We start from the raw sequence: 20,626 nt of genomic DNA, 5'->3' as shown, positions 1-20,626 counted from the left end.
AAACGAATTAAAAAATTAAAATATTTTATTATTAAATTGTATAAAAATATAATATTAGATAATTGTAATAAAAGAATTTATTAAAATATTATTAATTTTGAACTTATGTACATGCTACAATATACGTTTCTAAATTATTGCACTTAAACTAAATTGATTTCTATCGATGATAATTGATCGAATATAAATTGTTAAACTATATATAATAATTGAAAAGTGAAAACAGAATGATTTGACTACAAATAAATAATTTTGTAATAATTTATAATATTTCAAATACAATGTTTCTTGATAAATCTTCTTTGTACAAACAAGAATCTTTTCTCGTAAATCAAATGAATTTTACAAACAAAACTCAAATGTAAGACACGAGTGAACTTCTCACATTTTTTTAGACGAAAAAAAATTCGATTTCTCGTAAGTGCTACGCGTTCGACTTGAAAAATATATTCAGATATCTTACCCAGATTACCTCACACCCTAATTAGCACGTGCAATAAATTTCAGCATGCACGAAACGCTAATACATATCCATTTTATTACGAAAATAATTCCGCGCTTGACACGGTCATGATTAATCGTTGTTTAATATGTTTCGTGGCGGAAGAGAGCGGCAGATTATCGGAAATCAATAAGCGATCAAATTATCGAATCAATCATAGTGAAACAAACCACGCTGAGAGACGTCCATGCTAATCGAACCGGTTATTAGATTATTAGAACTCTTCTCTAACTGTTCTTAACTGAGAATTACGAGAAGAATTGATTCGCTTTATTATCTCCAATTCTCTGAAGTTCATTCCACTTATTATTTTTATTGTTGCAATGATCTTCGTTTCAATGGCTAACAATGTTTGCAATTGTTATAGGATCTAAAATTAATTTATCTTATTATCTGATCGAATCGAATTGTTTCGAAATGCGTGTGTATAGTGTAGTGTGTAGCAAAAATTAATATATTGTTTATGTTTACAATAATTTTTATCGTAATAAATTATTTAATTTCACAACACTATTCTCTACAATAATTTTAAAGATATATAAAATATTTATTGAAGATACATGTATTCTAAAAATTATTAAAATTACTAAGGAAATTATATTATATTAGAAATTAAACGAAAAAAAATAATTTTTCATTAAAGATTGAAATGAATTGCAACATCTGGATTTTTCCCCCTTTCTTAATCATTCGATTCATTTTGAATCTTCTTTTAAATGGAGATTTTTATAACGATGAATCTAAAAAAGTTTTCGATATTTCCATTCTTTTCCAATTCAGAATAAAAACTTCAAAATCAATTGAAAGAATAAAACTTAAAAGGCCTCTTCCTCCTCTTTACTTATTGAACATAGTTCGTTATCTCACTGAAATATTAATTTTGAAGCAAATTAATTAACAGACAATTTTCAGAGAGTTGCTTTTTAGCAACCTTACCGCGAACTACAAGGGACATTTGTTTACACATCACTCGAGTAACTGTTTAACTGAAACAATGTGTACAGCGGAAGGCTACGACGCAGGTGTCGAAACTAATCGAAATTGTTGACAACGCCTTTGGTCACACGGTCTACGCACAGACCCCTCTTAATCTGCACCCCTATTCACTTCAAAGTGGACACCAATCGAAGGTTGAATCGAACACGGGTCAACCTTTGACGTTAAAATTTCCCTCACTGATACATTACACTTGAAAAACACGGATTTTTCGTCGAAAATAACAATTCGTTCAAGAAATTGATTTTTTTTTTTGTGAAGAAATTTAGCGTTTTAAATTTGATCGAATATTTTTGAACGAAATAATAGAATTGCTCGAATTTTTGTTTCTTTAAATTATATATTGTTTTTGTATTTCAATACTGTGAAGAAAGATATAGAGTGGACGTTTAATTATAGAAATAGAAAATTTATATGTTGTAATAAATACAATCTTGTGCAAATAATTTTATTCGCTGTTTTATATTAAATTATGTATTTTCAAAATACGTAATATATCGTTTAAAATATTTTCATTATTTTGCAATTAATTATAATCTCGAAGATTAATATTTTTCGATTTAATAATTGGAATATAATATATTATAACAAGATTTATAAAATTTCGAAAAATGTATAGCTTGACAAATAAAAAAGAATATATGGTAAAATAAAATTCAATGATGTGAATAATAAATGGTCCATCCACTTATCAGAACCTCTTATCATTTTAAAATATACGTTCATAAATATACATAAGTGTAAAATGCACACCTACAACCTTCATTTAAATATTCAAAGCTATTTATTCATAAATATAAATCGATATTCATATATCGATAAAAATTATATTGCATCACATTGATGAAAAAACATTATTACTATATTCATTAAGTACAATTTGAATATCGTAAAATGGAAAAATATTATCAAAACTGCATTAATCAGAATATTATATAAGTACTTATAATACTTATAATATTTAAATAAAAGCATTCTATCATTATGATTAATTTTTTTTTTGTTTTTCACAACAATGAAATTTAATATGGAAATAAATTAACACGAATAAATAAAAATAAAAAAAATACATTAAATATAAATGGAAACGAATTTATTTATTAATATCTCTATCTTAATATAATTAATATTATTTACATAATGTGATAATATTATTTTAATTAAGAATATTTAATTAATATGAGTTAAAAAAAAGAAAACTATAATTTTATACATTTATTAAAAAGATATTTGAAGTAAATATAAATATTCTAATTTTTTATATTTTTTTAAACGAAGAACTTTGCACAATGATTAATTTCCACGATATTAAAAATAGAAAAGAACCATGATACAATTCATTCTATTCGCTTTTATATACACGTAGCAATCACTTTGAAGATTTGCGTTTCAAACAATTTAACCCTTTTACAGGCGATAACTCGTGCGTGATTCAAAGAGCAATAAAAATTGCGAAAAAACGAATCAGGAAAAGAAACTATATACACGAAACAATAGTGAAAAATTTCGATGATCGTATTTAATCTTTATTGTACATTCATATAGAAGAAATATAATAAAAGTGAAAATCTTTTGTTATTTCAATATAGATTGCCATATTTATTTATATTGTTGAAATGATTGGTAATATAAATGATCTTCAGATACTACTAATAAAATATATTTCTCAAATATTATTTTTACAATAAGTGTACAATAATCCTTAAATATTTTTTTTTTTTTTTTTTTTTTTTTTTAGTTCAAAACATACGAAAACAAATGAAAAATATGGGGCAAGTTTAAAGAAATATATTGATTCTCACAATAGAATAAATTTTGATACTAAATCATTCCAACAGTAAAATAAATAATATATTCAGATAATGGAAATTCTTCTATATTATTTGTTTGATATTGCAACTAAAAATTCGAAATATGACAGCTAGAAATATGGAACGATTGTTTCAAAGCGTTAAGAATCATAGTTGTGGATCATCTTGGTATGCAGTGTGCAGTGGTTTGGCTGTGAATATATGGGCCGTGAGCCAACCAGTAGCGTGACTCGAGATTTGGTCGAACGCATGCAAGAAAAGGAAAACGGAGAACAGAAATAAGGGAAGTTTATAGACAAACGTAGTATTGCGACACTACTTTTACTGTGAAAAATTACCGACCAGTTCGCTTCTTCGTGGAAGATAAATTTTTGAACTTTTAGTTTTGCGTTACTATGGTATTTCCTAAGTCATAGAAGTTGATATATAATTTATGTGATCTTGTTTTCAGACAATTTAAAAGTTTTAAATGAAATAAGATATATTAATGGAATATATCTTCTTAACTTTACACCAATGAATAAGAGTTTATGACAAATTTTATAACAACAATTTGTTATATTATTCGGATATTCTTTATATAAATAAATTTTTCTTATATATGTACAAATTTTCTTAGAATATGAAACGAATAAAACAAATTTGCATTAAATAAAGAAAATACAAAATTTATATCATCAATGATATCATTTATATCATCAAAATTATATCATCAATACAAAACAATATCATCAATGATATTCACTTAAATGCGTATTAAAAAATATTCAATTCGTGAACATAGTTATAAACAAATAATATTTCTTGAATATTAATTTAATTCATTATTTCATTTTTTTTATTTAATTATATAAATAAAATTAATAGATATCAAATCAAATTTATTTATATATCAAAAAATCCTTTATAATTATGAATCTTCTCAAAGTTTTCCCTTATTTCCATGCTTTTAATATACAACAAAAAAGAAGAGAAAGTATTAATGCAACAACGAAAAACGAAATATCATCGAAAATTAATTCTTTTCAACAATAGAGAAGAAAATATAATAACATAATAAAATAAATATTATTTAAACTTGAAATGCGAGAAATGATTCAGAAGAAAGTAGAAACGGTCAAACACGACGTGAAAAGTCATTAGTGGTTGTCGAAAAAAATATCGTCGCAACTGAAAAATAATCAACGACCAAAAAAATCGTTCGAATCACGGAAGCGAAAATACGAAGCTTCGTTCCGCTTGGATAAATAAAAAATGCGGGAACGTGGGAGCAGTTCGCGATTCTCTTTTGCAATGAACGTTCAGGAAGCATCAAGAGGTTTGAAGAGTGAAAAAACTCGAAGCAGCTTGAGTAACACAACTTAAGGAAACAGAAAGGGTGAAGGGAGGGGAGGGGAGAGCTGAGTAATGGAACATATTTTGCTCCACTTAAAGAAATATCTCTTGCTTTAATGTACGAAACTGCTCGGAACATCTTGTTTTTACGCGTAAAATGTCGGATTGAATAAGCAAGAAACACTATGAGCAAGTATCAAATGATGGAAAACTTTGATATTAAACGGTGAGAAGCGTTTATAGCGTAATTAACGGCCAATAATTGAATTAAAACTGAATATCGTTGTTAGGTAGGATTCCTCCTTTGTTTTTGCGGGAGGATAAACGAAAATAAACGTGCATTAACTTTTTGTGTCCTATATCGATTGTCGATAATTTGTACTGCAAGAGGGGAATCCCGTAATTTAGCCATTAATATGCAATAATGTTCACTATTTGATGAAGAGGAGTGTAGCCACGAAGTAAATATCGATGACAAAATAATTAACAGTAGATAATTATTTCGTTCTTTTTCTTTTTCTTTTTCGTAATCAAATGGTGAGTTAAAAGCATTATAAGAAAATTGTCAATTTTTGTCCACTTTCGGAGAAAGAGAATATCTCTGTCTTAATTTAATTTTTATTTAATAAATGTAAATTTTTCTTACAAAACTATCAAACTAACAACATTTTATTAACACATCCTTATCAGACGTCAAAGTTTTCGAGATCACGTTCTCTGCATGAACGGGAGAAATTAATCAAAAAGTAAAGAGGAAAAGAAAAGTACAAGAAAAAACGGAGGGAATAAGGAAAGAGGGAAGAAAATAAAAGACAAGGAGAAGTTAAAGTTAAAGAGAAAAGAAAGAAGTATAAAAAAAAGTAAGAAGGAAAAGGGTTACAAAAAGCAAAAAATAAAGTTACGTCGAGGAGAAATTTCGCTGATCAGTGTCTTTATTCCATCCCACGTACTTTCAACTTTTAACCCAGAATGGCGAAAGCCGAGTAATATGATGAGTTCGCTTTACCATTTTATAATTGCGACACTGATGAAAAAGCTTCTCGTTATTTGTGTAACTGTCTATGAGCTTTTGAACGATAGTAAACGACAATGAACGTGGATGGAAACTAAAAATCGGCAGGAGGTCACGATAGATTGCGAAGAGCTGACAGCGAACGAGGGTAGAGAAATGGGGGCGTGCAATTTCCATTATGTCGACCATAAATACGGAGTTCAGGGTCAAATGACATCAACGTCGAAACGAGATTTACCGTTTTCATTTATCGACTATGATACCTGGCAGTTGGAAAGAATTTACTGTTCGTCATTGATTCAGTTTTATTGTTGTTGCTCCCTCCCTCCTTTTTTTTTGATTTATATAATTCTCTTGTTAATTTTTAAGATTTCGAAGAGAGTAACTTGAGTTTCTTATAAACTGAATATCTAACAGTAACTTTTCTTGATGAAAATTTTTTCTTATATAAAGTTTTCTGAATATTATTTTAAAAAATATATAATTAATTTAATAAAATTGTTAAATCTCAATATCAGTATAGATACTTTTAAATATTTTGCAACATATTAAATTTTAAAAAAAGAGACTTGAGAATATTGTAATATAATATGAATCTTTTATAGGTTTCTGAAGTTTGAAATCAGACTTGAAGATATTTTATATATAAAGTTTATGATGTGATTAAAGGCTTCTGATATTTTGAGACATTGACATATTCAAATGTCAAAAATTTAGAAATCATAAGGTATGATATATATTTCGTCTATATATCTATATATTATGTGCTTATCTTAAAAAGTTTAATAAAATTTTTTTTAGTATGAATAAAAAAGAGTTTTTAAAACAGTAACAATTTTTATCGTTTGAAAATGAAACGAATTTTTATATTTTAAACTAAAAATTTTATATTTTAAATTTTAACTCTTAAAAAGTTAACACATGAAAAAATTTAACACTTTTAGACTCTATACTTCTTAAATTATATAAAATTTATATATATTCATACATATATTATATTTACTATGATTAATAAATTTGTTCTATAGCGTTATAAATTGTATAAGACAATAATTCGAAATTTAATCATACGTATTTATCACAAATTACGTTTCCAACGATGAATCAACAATAATGAAGCAATTTTAATGTTATATATGTGAATTTGTGGCTTCCAATTAAGGATATTATTTGAGATATTTCTCATAATTCAATAAATTAATGGATAATGGCAACGAGATTGGTTAATTGACTATTAAGTGGTTTGAGACAAACGATTTTTTAATTTAATCGAAATTATCTTTTTATAAATTACTTTTTAGTTAGCAAAGTCAATTGCTTTTTGGATCATTTTTGTAAAAAATTATTCTACATATCTAATTATAGAAAAAATTATAGATATTATAGATATAGAAAAAAATAAAAAGCTTCATGATATAAAATATGAATCGATGAATTTTAAATCTTACTACACTATTAAAGTTAATATAATATTAATGATGACTTCATTATTAATTGTATAAGATATATGGATTCATCTAAATATTTTACTCAGGAAAAGTTTAATATAAATCTGTTACCGTTTATTCATTTTAAGTATTTAACGAGATGAAAAATTTTTATTTTATAAAATCAAAAGTGAATGTATCGACGAATAACACGTCAGATTTACGCAATATCAGATCTAAAGGCAATTATTAAATTATTTAAAAATATTAAAAAATTAAGTAGCAATAAAACTTATTGATATTTCTTAATCTGGTTTGCTGTATGAAAACTACACTAATACAATTCATAATTATTCAATAAAAAGAGATTCTTCTACAATAATTCAATTTATATGAATCATTTCTAAGCTAAACTGATCAATTCTTTTAATTTCAATACAAAATATATAGTTAATATTTCAGAAATCCCATAATAATGTAATCCCATATTAATATTAAAAAATTATTAAAATTAGAATTAGTCTTTTTGGTTTATATAAAATTCAACATCACGACCAAAATTTCTAGAACAAAACTTCTTTTTTACTCCACACATATCTGAAAAGTTTGCTACTATAAAATAGAACCAAAAAAAATGTAATCCAGCTTATTTTTTTTTTTTTTTTAACACGAAATGTCAAAGCTTGTAGTATATTTCTCCATTTGTACACGAAGTCACCATCTTTTATATTACAGTAATAGTATAGAAATTTGCTGCACTCCACGGGACAGAATATATACATATAAACGTTCGTATTAACAGAACACGAATGGAAATTCTATGTACGTGTTATACTGGCCTGCCCACGATCATTTGTTTTAGTCACAAATTTTGCTTTGATCCGATTATATTTCCGATATATTTACGATTTAGCTGGTTGTATTTCGAAATTTCGTAATCGTGGCTCGAAATATTTTTTAATATTTAATTAAAATTCTTCCTAACTGTCGATATAACGAAAGCATAAACAGTGCTCTTACAAATTTATTCCCTTCTTTTGATCGATACGAATGATGGATCGTATGTTCATGTAAATCGGTTCAGTAAACACTGTGGTATGATGATAAAATATAAATTACAGTGTGAAATAAATTTAATAATGTATAGAAATAAAAATTGTTTGATAAATTTATTCTATAATATATTTTAGAAATTTTAATCTTTTATTTATTTTAGAAATACTGTAGGATTAACCGGAGAATATTTATCCAATCAGAAATCCAATCTCATAGAGGCCTAAGATAGATCATAGAAAATCTATTATTAAATTTTATAAAAATATTATTTGTTTATGTAACTTCAAAAATCTCTAAAACTTTATTTTCAGTTTATATACAGTAAATTTTTTATTTTTAAAAAATCTATACAATTTTTCTTTTGAAAATGAATTCTTTTCTTTATATAATACTATTTAACAAATAAATACGAAAATTTCCTAAAATGAAAAAAAATCCCATTAAAAATAAATAATTTTCCACTCACAATTATTATCTCGAATTTCTCGTATGATTTATTTCGCGTTCGATTTAATCCAATATCACGAATAATAATACGTTCCTATCAAAGTAAACGTCCTCTAACAATAAAGATAGAGGGACAAATCGAATTTCCTTTCACCATTTCAATGAAATGAAATTACGAAAATAAAAATATCTGATAATGTCTATGATTCGATAATGAAATCAAAGTTCCTTTGTTTCAAAGGGGGAGATCGTGGTGCACGAAGCGACATTGATGATCAGGAAAAATATACGAATCTTTACGGTTGGATTGTCATCGTTATAGAAAATAGATATTAGCAGAGGAAGCAAGGATTTATGAAGTAACAACGGTTAAAAATTTAATATCCACGATACACGTGTCCGTAACAAGACAAATCGAATGAACTATTAACCGATGGTTTCACGTATGTGGGGGAAGGATATTGTGTTTTCCCTCAGAGAGGAAGACATTTTCTTTTTGGCGTCCCGTTTTTCATGGTTCCCTAGATCTAACTTTCAATTCAATTGAAAACCGAGTTTTCGTCGCTTTTCCTGATTCCGCATCAGGATTTCCCCGTGTGTGCACACCGATATGAGTAGCCTGTTTGCCGATATGCAATAATTACGTTTCGCGTATTTACATACCGAGTAAGTCTTATATCGGAATTTCCAAGCACCGCGAGCGCTTTGTTCCACGTGAAATTGTATAGACCGGAAAATATTTGCTTGTCGAGTGTAATTACACCTCATATATGCTCGAGCAGTATATGTAGCATTGAGACATTAGCGGGATTGAGTATTACAAAGGGTGAGGAGGAGAACACCGTGAGGCGAAATATATTATTATGTATAGTATTTCCTATACGTGATAGCGTAATCTAAACAGTATTGCTAAATATTGTAAGAATATTATGTTTCGTATATCAATTATTCTTAAATATAGTGATAAATATTAGTTGGTGGCAATGTAATAACGAGTTTGAAACTGAGAACTGTGATTATAATTAAGAAGGATAACCAAAATAGATATCTTATGATACAAAGTATCCTAATAAAATATTCTTATATAATTTAAATTACTTCATGTGTTTATGATAATGTGTAATTAAATTGTGCAAATATCGATGCTTGAGGTTATTTTTTTGAATGTGAATAAAGAATTTTAAATCTAAATTTAAAATATTTTTCGCCTATTGAAATGTTTTCGTATCGTTTGCTTTATTTATAATTAAAGCAACGACGATATATTAAAAAGAATCACTGCTCCCATTCATTTTTATAACATACTTCCTCTGTTTACCCTTTGCATTTACGTCATTTCTGAAATTAATTATAGCTACCCCATTTTATAACTTTCATTTTTTACATGTGTTTTTATCTACAAAATAACTAAAGATTAATCATTTCATGTTATACTTATACATGAATAAAAATTAACATAATCATAGAAATATATATACTTTTAAAATCTCATTATATTTTATTTCTTTCTTCTTTTTATAGAAAATAATTATTAATATCTCTTCAAAATCGTCTTTTGTAAAATCAGATTCTTTTTTCTACATATTGTATCGACTAAAAGTTTAATATTTTCTATTTTCTTCATAGATGATTAATGCCATTTTTTGTTCATTGTATTATTGTAAAAAAATTTTTTGTTATTGTATTGTTATAAAAAAATAATAATACTCGTTCATTATTTTTACTTTTATGATCTTTTATACATTCTTATAATCTAATAAATTTTTATCGATTATGATATTATATTATGAAAAGCATATGTTTCGAAAAAGACTCAAACAATTTGTAATTAACTGACACTCAACAAACTTCTCATCTTAAATGAATTATTTTGTTTAATGCAAATATTAAAATTTATTGACTATAAAAAACTAAATATATATATTTTCCATTAAATAAAAAACTTTTAAAAACTTTGATGATAAGAAAATTTACTAGCTATTTCGAATTCCTAATAATTATTCCTTTGTTAAAGAACAAATATAAAAATGATAATGACCATAAATAATGATATAAAAGTAATAATCTTGACAATCTTTTTCGTCAATATTCTGAAATTACACGATTTTTTCTAAGCAATAGAAATAATTAAAATTTATTCAACAAACTCTTAAAAAATCTTCGAAATTATATTCAATATATAACAAAAATAAATAATAAAATATATTGTATCTAACGAACTTTCTTGTTAAAACTTCAAATACTCTATAATCCTTCCACATATCTAATACAAACAACAGAAAGTAATCGGATAAACAGTTGTTGGTCAATAAAAATACTCGAAAAGAAACGTGAACGCGCGACAATTATGTTTTTTCACAGGAGATATACTCAGTTTGTGCTAACATATCCGATTATCAACGTTCATATACTCGCAGAACGGTATTTAGCGCGACAGTGGCCGAGAGGAAGAGTGCATAAAGTAAATGACCGAGGCAGAGGTGGCCAAGATGGAGAGCATAATGCGATCTGCCTCGTTCACTGTCTCCATCCTCGTTCATTCCATCCCTCGGCCATTAACCATGGTTTCATTTAGATAAGGCCGATATTTTGACGTGCAAAAACTAAAAACCCAGCTAATCTTGGTCCTTCTTATCTTTGCAATTCACGCAAAGATTACGAAACGGCAGCTTTGTTGGGCGCATCAAGCGAAAATTGCGCCTCGTCGCCACGGGTTTTCGCAATCTTCCATTCCAAGGTAATCTCAGAAAGTATTACGCGGCCATTGACACTGAATATTTGATGAGTCGTTATTGAATCTTTTATACTCGACCCACTTTTGCTTGCCGTTCAATTACATGACGCAATGATACTGGGTTTAGTTGAAAGCAAAGTAAGAGAAGAAATAAATCTATAAATCTAAGTATACAATGATTTTATGGTAAAAAATAAAGAAATTGGAAGAATGCTTGTAATTGTTATAAATAATTACACGAAGAAATATGAAATTTTTTTTAAAATAATTCAAACTAACGATAGTTTGATACTAGCAATAGAAGAAAAATTAGAATGTAAATTGTTAAATTCTATTAACTATATTATACTAATATGAATTAAAAATTGAAAAATATTAATATCTTTTATTATTCCTGACTTAATTAGTTTATTTTCAAAGTCATATATTTTTCAAAAGAAAAAAAATTAAATAATTAATTAAAATAAAGTTCTTTTGAATATAAATAATCAATAATACATTGATGTATATCTTATAAGATAATATTTTTATAAATATTTTTGTAAATTTATTTACTTTTCCAAAATATATTATAATCACGATTTATATTATCCTGTTTAATTCTATATAAAAATGAACTTGTTTTTGAATCTGAAACATGGATGGAAATATTTACGCGTATAAGGATAAAGGTCAATTATAAAAGTAAGCAACTGACGAATAAAAAACTTCCATCAATATGTCATGTTCATATATAATAACATTATAACCACTTGTTGTTAATCGAGTTATTGAAACAAAGAAACAAACAAAAATAATTAACTATAGAAGAAATTTCTCAACCCTTCATAACTATTATTGATTTTGTTACAGCACGAAAAATAAATAAAATGTCAATGTTTAATTAATTCATTAATATAAGAATATATAATTCCATAGTATAATAATTTAAAATTTATACAATTTCCCGATAAAATAATCTTTTCATCCCCACAAATTTCTGATATCTTCCGAACAATTTATTTTTTCTTTACGACTACTCGCATAAGAACGGATTCATCGTGCAAATATATCCTAACCTCATTAATCTCAACAAGAACGATATCCTTAAAATCTTTTCCACTACCGAGAATAATCTTTTATCACACTTTCGTGCCATTATTCGTTGAAATGCCGGTGTTATCTCATTGTATCCATTCCTGGCATCGCTTCAATTTACTTTGACGTTGGAATAAACGCGTGGCGGGGGATGGATGGGATAAGCGAGCAATGAATGCACGAAAAAAGAAATCCGATCGAACAGACGGTATTCATATACGATTCGGATAACTTCTCATATATGGCGAGAGAAAGGAGAGGGGTCATAATGGAAATCTTTCATTCAGGCAAGTTTCTATCGATGGAAACGCTATCTATATGTATATATATATATATATATATATATATATATATAGAGTATGCGAGCATATGCGAGTCGGTAACCATTGTGCAGTTTGCCGCCAATTCCGCCTTCCGTCGTAAATCCTCTTTAATGCGATTTTCTTAAGAAAGGAAGAAAACCTGGCGAAATGCACCCGGCTCGATAATTCCCTTAATGTAAATGCGATTACACGGGGATCAAATTAGAAGAACGCGGAATCGTTTCGGCTATGACGGATTTCAATCCGATCTGACTGTTAAAGGAAGTATTCGAATGGAAAATAATATGAACGATGGCTCGAGATATTAAAATCTAAAGATGAAACATGTACACGCTAAGGCTGTTCCAATTTATTTCCTTTTTCTTCTAGAGTTATTGGAAATTTCAATGGTATGAGTGTGTCATTAGTTTGATTTATAAATTGGAAAGCAATTTTTATTTAAAAAGATATTAATTCTGATAAGTACTAGTTCTAATTGTAAATATTATTGAAATATAGAAAATATATTTCAAGAATAAAATATATATTATCTTATACCTATATTAAAATATAAATCTTATACCTATATTAAAATATATATTATCTTACTCCTATATAATTTGATATTAATTTATCTTTCTTTCTTTTCTTTAATCTTTCCAGTAGTATAATATATTACTGACAATTCTGTTTAATTCTAATGTAAATTTTTAACTTTGTAAATATATTCATTAAATTGTAATAATTTAAATTCCTAATTTTAAATTTCTAAATTAAATAAATTTCAATTGCAAAACAGAAAATGAATATATGGAAAATTATTATCTTGAATCTTATTTATATTGGAAAGAAATAATTATCTAACTTCTAAATTAATTTCTACCGAATTCTAATTTAAATTAATTCAATACTGATAAAATCAACTTTATTCCAAAACTATCATACTCTTATCAAAATAAATCTAAAATCCTTTCCAAATCTCATATTAGAAATTAAAATCTACTTCATAATTATATAAAAGAAATTCGATTGCATTAGTTAACTTCCATATCGCGAGAATTAAAAGAAGAATTAAAAGAATTAATTTCAGTTGTTATTCTTTATAACTCGTTGACGCGTAAAGATTAACGACGATGAAAATACGAGAGAAATAACTTACCACATCTATGATCTGCTGCAGCGTGATGCCAAATTTCACTTCGAGAGGCTCGCTCTCATTGGCGACGGGCCGCTCCAGCGTGTTGTATGACGACAACAGCTCGTTCAACAAACGTTTCTCGTGACGTCCGCACAGGCTTTCTGCAACAGAAACAAGTTGTTGTTAAACCTGTGTAAAACATTCCAAAATAGCTAGTACGGGTCGGCAGTTAATTGCCATAAATATAAATTTTGTCGTGAATTATTGTAGAGAACGACTGTACTTTAGTTAGTCGATAGGGAAGGTAAAAATAATTATTTAATAAAGTATTGCGGAGAACTGACTTAAAATACGAGGAAACAAGCACTTTCCGGAACCATTGTTTTACGCATAGCATGAAGTTTGGTGATGTTTTCATGAAAAGTATACGTGTCTAACAATAAACGATAGATGTGTTTCATCCTCGTGTTGTTACACTGTCAGATATTTTTGTTATGTACATATGTACTTTTTCAAATTTTCTTTCGTTACGATATACTTCATGTCCACATAGTTCGTTATGTATATTCTTTTCTTCTTTCGCTGTTTAAAAAAATGCAAAAAGATTTTTTGTATATATTGTTTTAAAGTATATTCTACTTGTAGGGTATTTAATGATTTTACGAGAAAATAGCGTGGAAAATCTTTTTTGATATCATGTGAACTTTGAAAAGATGAATATTTTTAGATTCTAATGATTTAACAGAAAATGATAAAGTTTTAAATATTATGTTAATATCTAGATAAATTGCTTTATTAATCGATGCATATAAAGTTTCCTCAAATTTTAAGCATATGTAATTAAAAAATATTATTATATATATTTAACTGTAATTAAAAAAAATGTACATCCTCTTTTTTCAATTAATTAGAATCTCTTATAAGTGCAAATCTAATATTTTTTATAATAAATCTCTATATTGACTATCTGCATATCAAACAAAAATTATTAAATATAATATAATTATTATATTTTAATTTAATGAATTATAATAGTTGGAATTTTATTCTTAATAACATTTATCTAAAAAATTATAATTATGTTAATTATCAAAATTTAAAATAGCAACGTTTTATAGATTAAATTAATGAATCAATGCATTTTATAATTTTAAATTATGAGGATTTGTACACAAGGATAATATGAAACATAATTTTAATATATTGTAAAATATCCTAGATACCTAATATTCTAAATTATGTACATATATTATATCATCAATCATTGTTCAATCCATTAAAATCCTAAACGCGAGAAAGTATACTTGATGAAAGCATTTTTCAGTTTTCAGTGACAGTTGCAATATTAATCGCATGCAAGTTAGATATTAACTTCCATTGTTGCGTAAAATTCCACTTTCAGCAAAAGTTTGTTCGAAAATTCTTTTCAAGTGAACATTATAGATCGTGTTGCGAGTACGAGGATTCGATATATTACAGAGCAACGATTGCAAATAAGCCATTGTAATCCCTTGGCAGACCTACTAAGCTTTGTACACATTTGACCTCGAATTGAAACTATGCGAATTTTTAATCACTCGAATCTACGCTAGAAATTCATATTTATAATTACAATCCTTGTTCTTTTTCCTTTTATTATTTATTATATATTTATTATTTATTATTTAAGAAAAATTTATGTAATGATAGAATTCTCTATTTTCCATAAAATAATAAAATAATAATTGCATCATAGATTGCATAAAAGAAAAATGAATTATTATTTTAATTATTAACAATTAAAAATGTTTAAAATATTTTATAAATATCTGAGTTAAATATAAAACTGTTTTAATCTTTATCTAACATGAATACCTATATTTTATTTAATAATAAGAAAAAATATATAATTAACACATTTCAAGTTGTATTATTAAAAATCAAAAGAAATTTCTGCTGCTACATATTGAATTTAAATAAATACAAAGAATAATATTTAAAACAGAGAAAAATCCAATAAAATCTAAAATAATTATATGTATATTGGTGATAACGATTATATTAAACATGCATCAGAAAAGTCGAATATATGAAAAATCTTTCTTGTACAAAAATCATGATGCAATCATATGTATTAACCGCCATAAAATAAGAAACCGCCATTACGCATGTGTCACTAGTCTAACAAATATGTGATAAAATGATTGAGATAACCAAATAAAATATTATAACAAATATCGCTTTATAACAATTATTGTTCTTAAAATAAAATATAAAATAAAACATAAAATATTGCTCAATGCTTGATTTATGATCAATTAGTTACTTTATAACTATAAAAGAGACTATTTATTTATAATTAAGACGTAGTTCGTATCGTTATGAACGACGAATGTTGAAGTAAAAAAATTACATGATTATTAAATGAAAAATAAACAAGAATTAAATAAGAAATTATAACGTACATACGATGTATGATGTGTGTATGATGAAAATAAGTAGTTTAGAACTTCGTACGTGTCCTCAGAAAGGAAAATAACACAAATAATACACCAAAAATAACGCACGATGACACATCACTCTTAGCTTGTAATACACTATTCGCGCGCATTCGCTTCTGCGCTGTTTGCTGCGCACGCTTCCGAGTCTACACGAAAGTATCCGAGTTTACACGAAAGGATCCGAAGGAATCGCTTCTATTGCCGCAATATTTGAACATAATTATATATTATAGAAATAAAAATAGTTTTTAAATAATGTCATTTATTTTAATAATAATATCATTGTTGTTTAATATTAATATATTTTTGAAAAAGGAAATAATATAAATATTATTATTTCAAATATGCATAACTTTCAATATTTTATATTAAATAATAATATATTGTATATATATTTATAAAACGAAATTTGTTAGTTATTTGTTAAAATTAAAAGAAAATAAAGAAGTGTAATTTTTTTTTATTGAATTCATAAATCCATAACTTCTTTTATATATTAAAAAGATATTTATTTTTGAATACAACAATAGATGAAAAAATAAAAATATAAAAGTATGTAAAATAATACAATTCAACAATCCTACAATATTTCTTAATATCAAATTTTATTTTAAATTAACTAATTACAATATTTCAATAATATTATGATAAAATATTTTTTTTTACTTGCAATATCTTAATATTACAATTTATATTAATTAAGTTATAAAATCAATAATTCATCATTGATGAGATTTTTTTTAATTTTTATCAAAATAGTTTATAATTAAATAATTATAAATAATTAGTTTTAACTTTAATAAAAATTTGTTATATTTATTTTTCATAATTTTATTTTGAAAATATGGAAAATATATCATAGAAATATTACGTTCTTTTTGTGTACGAAATTCTTCCTTAAATTTATTCAGAAACATATTTTATAAAACAAAACAAATCTCTGAATACCAAATATTAAGAAGATCTTCATTCTCCATTCTTCATTCTATTTTTCTATATGCGTAAATATTTATTATTCATATATTACGAAATTTGTTTCTACATAATAATTGAAAATTTAATTTATCACTAAAAAATGGAAAATGTATCTAATTTTAGAATATTTAAAAATTGTATTAACGTATCTTTATAATTAGTTTTCCAATTAATAATCTTTATTATTGAAAATAAATATAATTTTTTGAATTCTCTAAAAATTTATATAAAATATATAAAATAATTATATCTCTGAAAATTGTAAAATTAAAATTTATCTATTTAAAAAAAAAGCAAGAACAAGTTTTAATAATTTAATTTAAAAGAATAAATATTTTGTTTCTAATTTTGTATGTTATTATTCTTTAATATTTTTTTGTTTTTTTTTTCTCAGGTTCTAAGTAGCTCGTAGTGCCAGTTCATTAGCGTCGACTCTTTTCTTTTACGTTGGAGTAATTAGATTTTGTGGTAGAAGCTAGTGTGTTTTATGTATCATAATTTAAAATAGTTTTTACATGATTTTATAATGTTTTTGATACTAAACTTAAAATAGATAAAAACGATATTCTATTCTATTTTAAAATGAAAGAATTTTAATAATATTCACAATAAAATTCTATTTTTTAATAATATTTTTCGAATTTAAGCTCTTTTTACGTAAAACATAAATTTTCTTATTTATTTCTATATATATTTTTTAATATTCTATATTATTATTTAATTAATTATAATAATAAATATTAAGAGTTTTTTATATGAATCTCCAAAAAGATATCTTCTTACTATTTATATACAGTTTCCTAGAAATTCATTTCGATATCTTTGCACAATACAATCACAAATAAAATTAAATGTTTCAAATATAGTAAATTATGTAATATCAAAAAACCCTTTCAGAACATTTCGCAAATTGTTCATGCATTCAATATCCTTCGATTAAATGTATTCTCTAGATTATACATATTCAATTATGAAAACGGGCTATATCTCGCTTAAAATATAGGAAAGAAAAGAATAAAAAGCGAATAATTCTCACACAAAACGTTATGTCAATGGTTACGATCAAGCGAGCATGTCGAGACACAACAGAGGGGCTCTGAATATGCCATGGAAAACAAAAAGAAGACGTCTGATAAAGAGCAGGGAAGAGGAAATAGCGATGGAGGTGGTGAAAGAAAGGAAGATAGGAGGGATAAAAAAGAGTGAGAGGGAGTATTGAATCCTGGGTGTTGTTGGACGTAGCAAGGGGTTAGTCTATGAACAAGTGCATTTGTCGTAACCCCGCAATATTTCGGTCTGTCTTTAATGGATGCACGTGCGCCGAATTCGATTCTGGCTATAGCCATTATTCTCCCTGTAGACACAATCCTGTTGCATTTCGCATTCGGTCCTGCCATCGTGCCCGGATTTCGAACTTGGTTAAAACCTGTGTGCGAGAACTCAATGTCACTGCAATTGGGACGTACGAATGTGAATATTGCGAGTTTATAAAGAAATCAGAGATACTTTCGATCATAATGAATTCATTGATATCAAAGAGAATTTATTGATATTTTGTTTAAATTAAGGAGATTCAGAAATGTAAGATGTATATAATATTTAGATAAAATATAAAATGTGTAAGAAGATTTCTTTCTAAAAATAAAGATTTTTCAATAAAAAATATAATTAATTTTAAATATATTTTTCTCAAATATTATTTTTAATTTATATTCAAATATTTCAAATATTTGTGTACTATTGTTGATAATTTTTCACTTGTTCTTATTATTATTTACTTTCATCTTTTCTTGTAATATGTATTTTTAATAAAAAAATTTAAAAATTATTAAAAATAGAAGATGAATAAGCAATATTGGATTTATTCTTAAAATTTAAAAATTTTGAAACTATTCTAATTTTTATATACATCTACATTTTTCTTTTATTCAATTTTCATTTAATAATGAAATATAATAAAAATATTTATCGAAGAATTCATTGTTGTGTGTCGTATATATATATATGTTATTTATTCATGTTATTTATTCTTATTTTATTTTTCTATACAGAAGATTGAAAATATTATACTTTTCAAGAAATAGTAAAAACAAAATCATTGAAAGTGTTATATTCGCACAAATCACAATTCTTCTTCATTCTTTTTTTTTATTTTATTTTTTATTTTATTTTATTCCATCTAGTTTTCACATCGATATATCGATTTCTCTTGATTCGCTTCTCGAACCACATTGACATTCTGGCGTTCTCGCTACCACTGTGGAGTTTTCAAACTTTCGTGCAAAACTGTCGAAACTTTCGAAACTTCTATCCTATCAATCGCTCTACAAATTTTTTTTTTTCACTATAATACTCATACGGTCACTTTTCTGATAATTCCCTCTGATAATTTCCTACGTGAATTTTCAACTGTATTTAAACTTAAATAAATAATATTGTTTTATCAAAACTAATATTATATAGAATAACAATCTTTTATATTTTTAATACTTCATAGAATATATATATAATGATCACATAAATAATTCAATTTTTAATAAAATTTTTATACGATATCTTTTAAAAAAATATGGCAATATTAAAAAAGATAAAGAATTATTATAAATAAATGTAAAAAAGTAATAAAGATGTTATATATATATTCTATAAATAAAAATCTTAGATAAATTCATATTTAAACATTTTAAAGAAACAATATTGCATGAAAAACTTTAGAATTTATTCCATTTATTCGTTTAAATTAATCTTTACATATAAAACATATGTTTTTATTTTAAATCTAATTTAAAAAAGTTTAAAATTTTATTTTAAATCTAATTTAAAAAATGCTTAATAACATTACAAATGATTTCTTGATCATAAAGATTATCATTCCTTTATGTATAAAATAAACAAGTTTATTGCATGAACTAAAAAAAAAAAGTAAATTTAGCTGGATTCTTTTCATTATTTATAAATACTTTTTTCCATCAGAAATCAGATTAGGCCGAGTATTAAAATGAATCTTCATCATTTGAACAAAATCAATGTCATCGTTAATCAGATTAAGCAAATGTATTACATGCTATTGATCTAATGTTGAACTGGAGTTTATATAGCACCGATATATTGCATTGTACTGATTAATCACCTTTGTAATATTATGGGCAGAACACGTGCTACGATCTTGATTGCTGTCGTTGGTAAATATCAAGAACAAGTCGAATGTAAATCCTTTTATTTTCTTGATTTTTTATCGATTTCAGACAATAAGAGAATTGATGTAATTTGTATAAGCATGTATTTTTGTTTTTTTGCTCTTTAACTTATTTATTCTGTGAAAAGAAATTTATTG

The 20,626-nt window shown here is 25.5% G+C and overlaps 1 protein-coding gene across 1 annotated transcript in view; it reads right to left on the bottom strand.

The window, feature by feature from the left end:
• LOC122712746 (neuronal acetylcholine receptor subunit alpha-7) overlaps nt 1-20,626 on the bottom strand; it is a 352,327-nt gene that overhangs the window by 234,493 nt on the left and 97,208 nt on the right. The window contains exon 2 of the mRNA XM_043932599.1: nt 13,859-13,998. Within this exon, the coding sequence (XP_043788534.1) occupies nt 13,859-13,998 (140 nt within the window). The remainder of the gene's footprint in view (nt 1-13,858; nt 13,999-20,626) is intronic.

This window comes from Apis laboriosa, unplaced genomic scaffold (genome assembly GCF_014066325.1).
Source record: "Apis laboriosa isolate Shangri-la unplaced genomic scaffold, ASM1406632v1 scaffold20_cov151, whole genome shotgun sequence".
Classification (NCBI taxonomy): domain Eukaryota; kingdom Metazoa; phylum Arthropoda; class Insecta; order Hymenoptera; family Apidae; genus Apis; species Apis laboriosa.
Note: the sequence above shows the minus strand (reverse complement) of the source record. Positions and strands in the feature narration are given on the sequence as shown.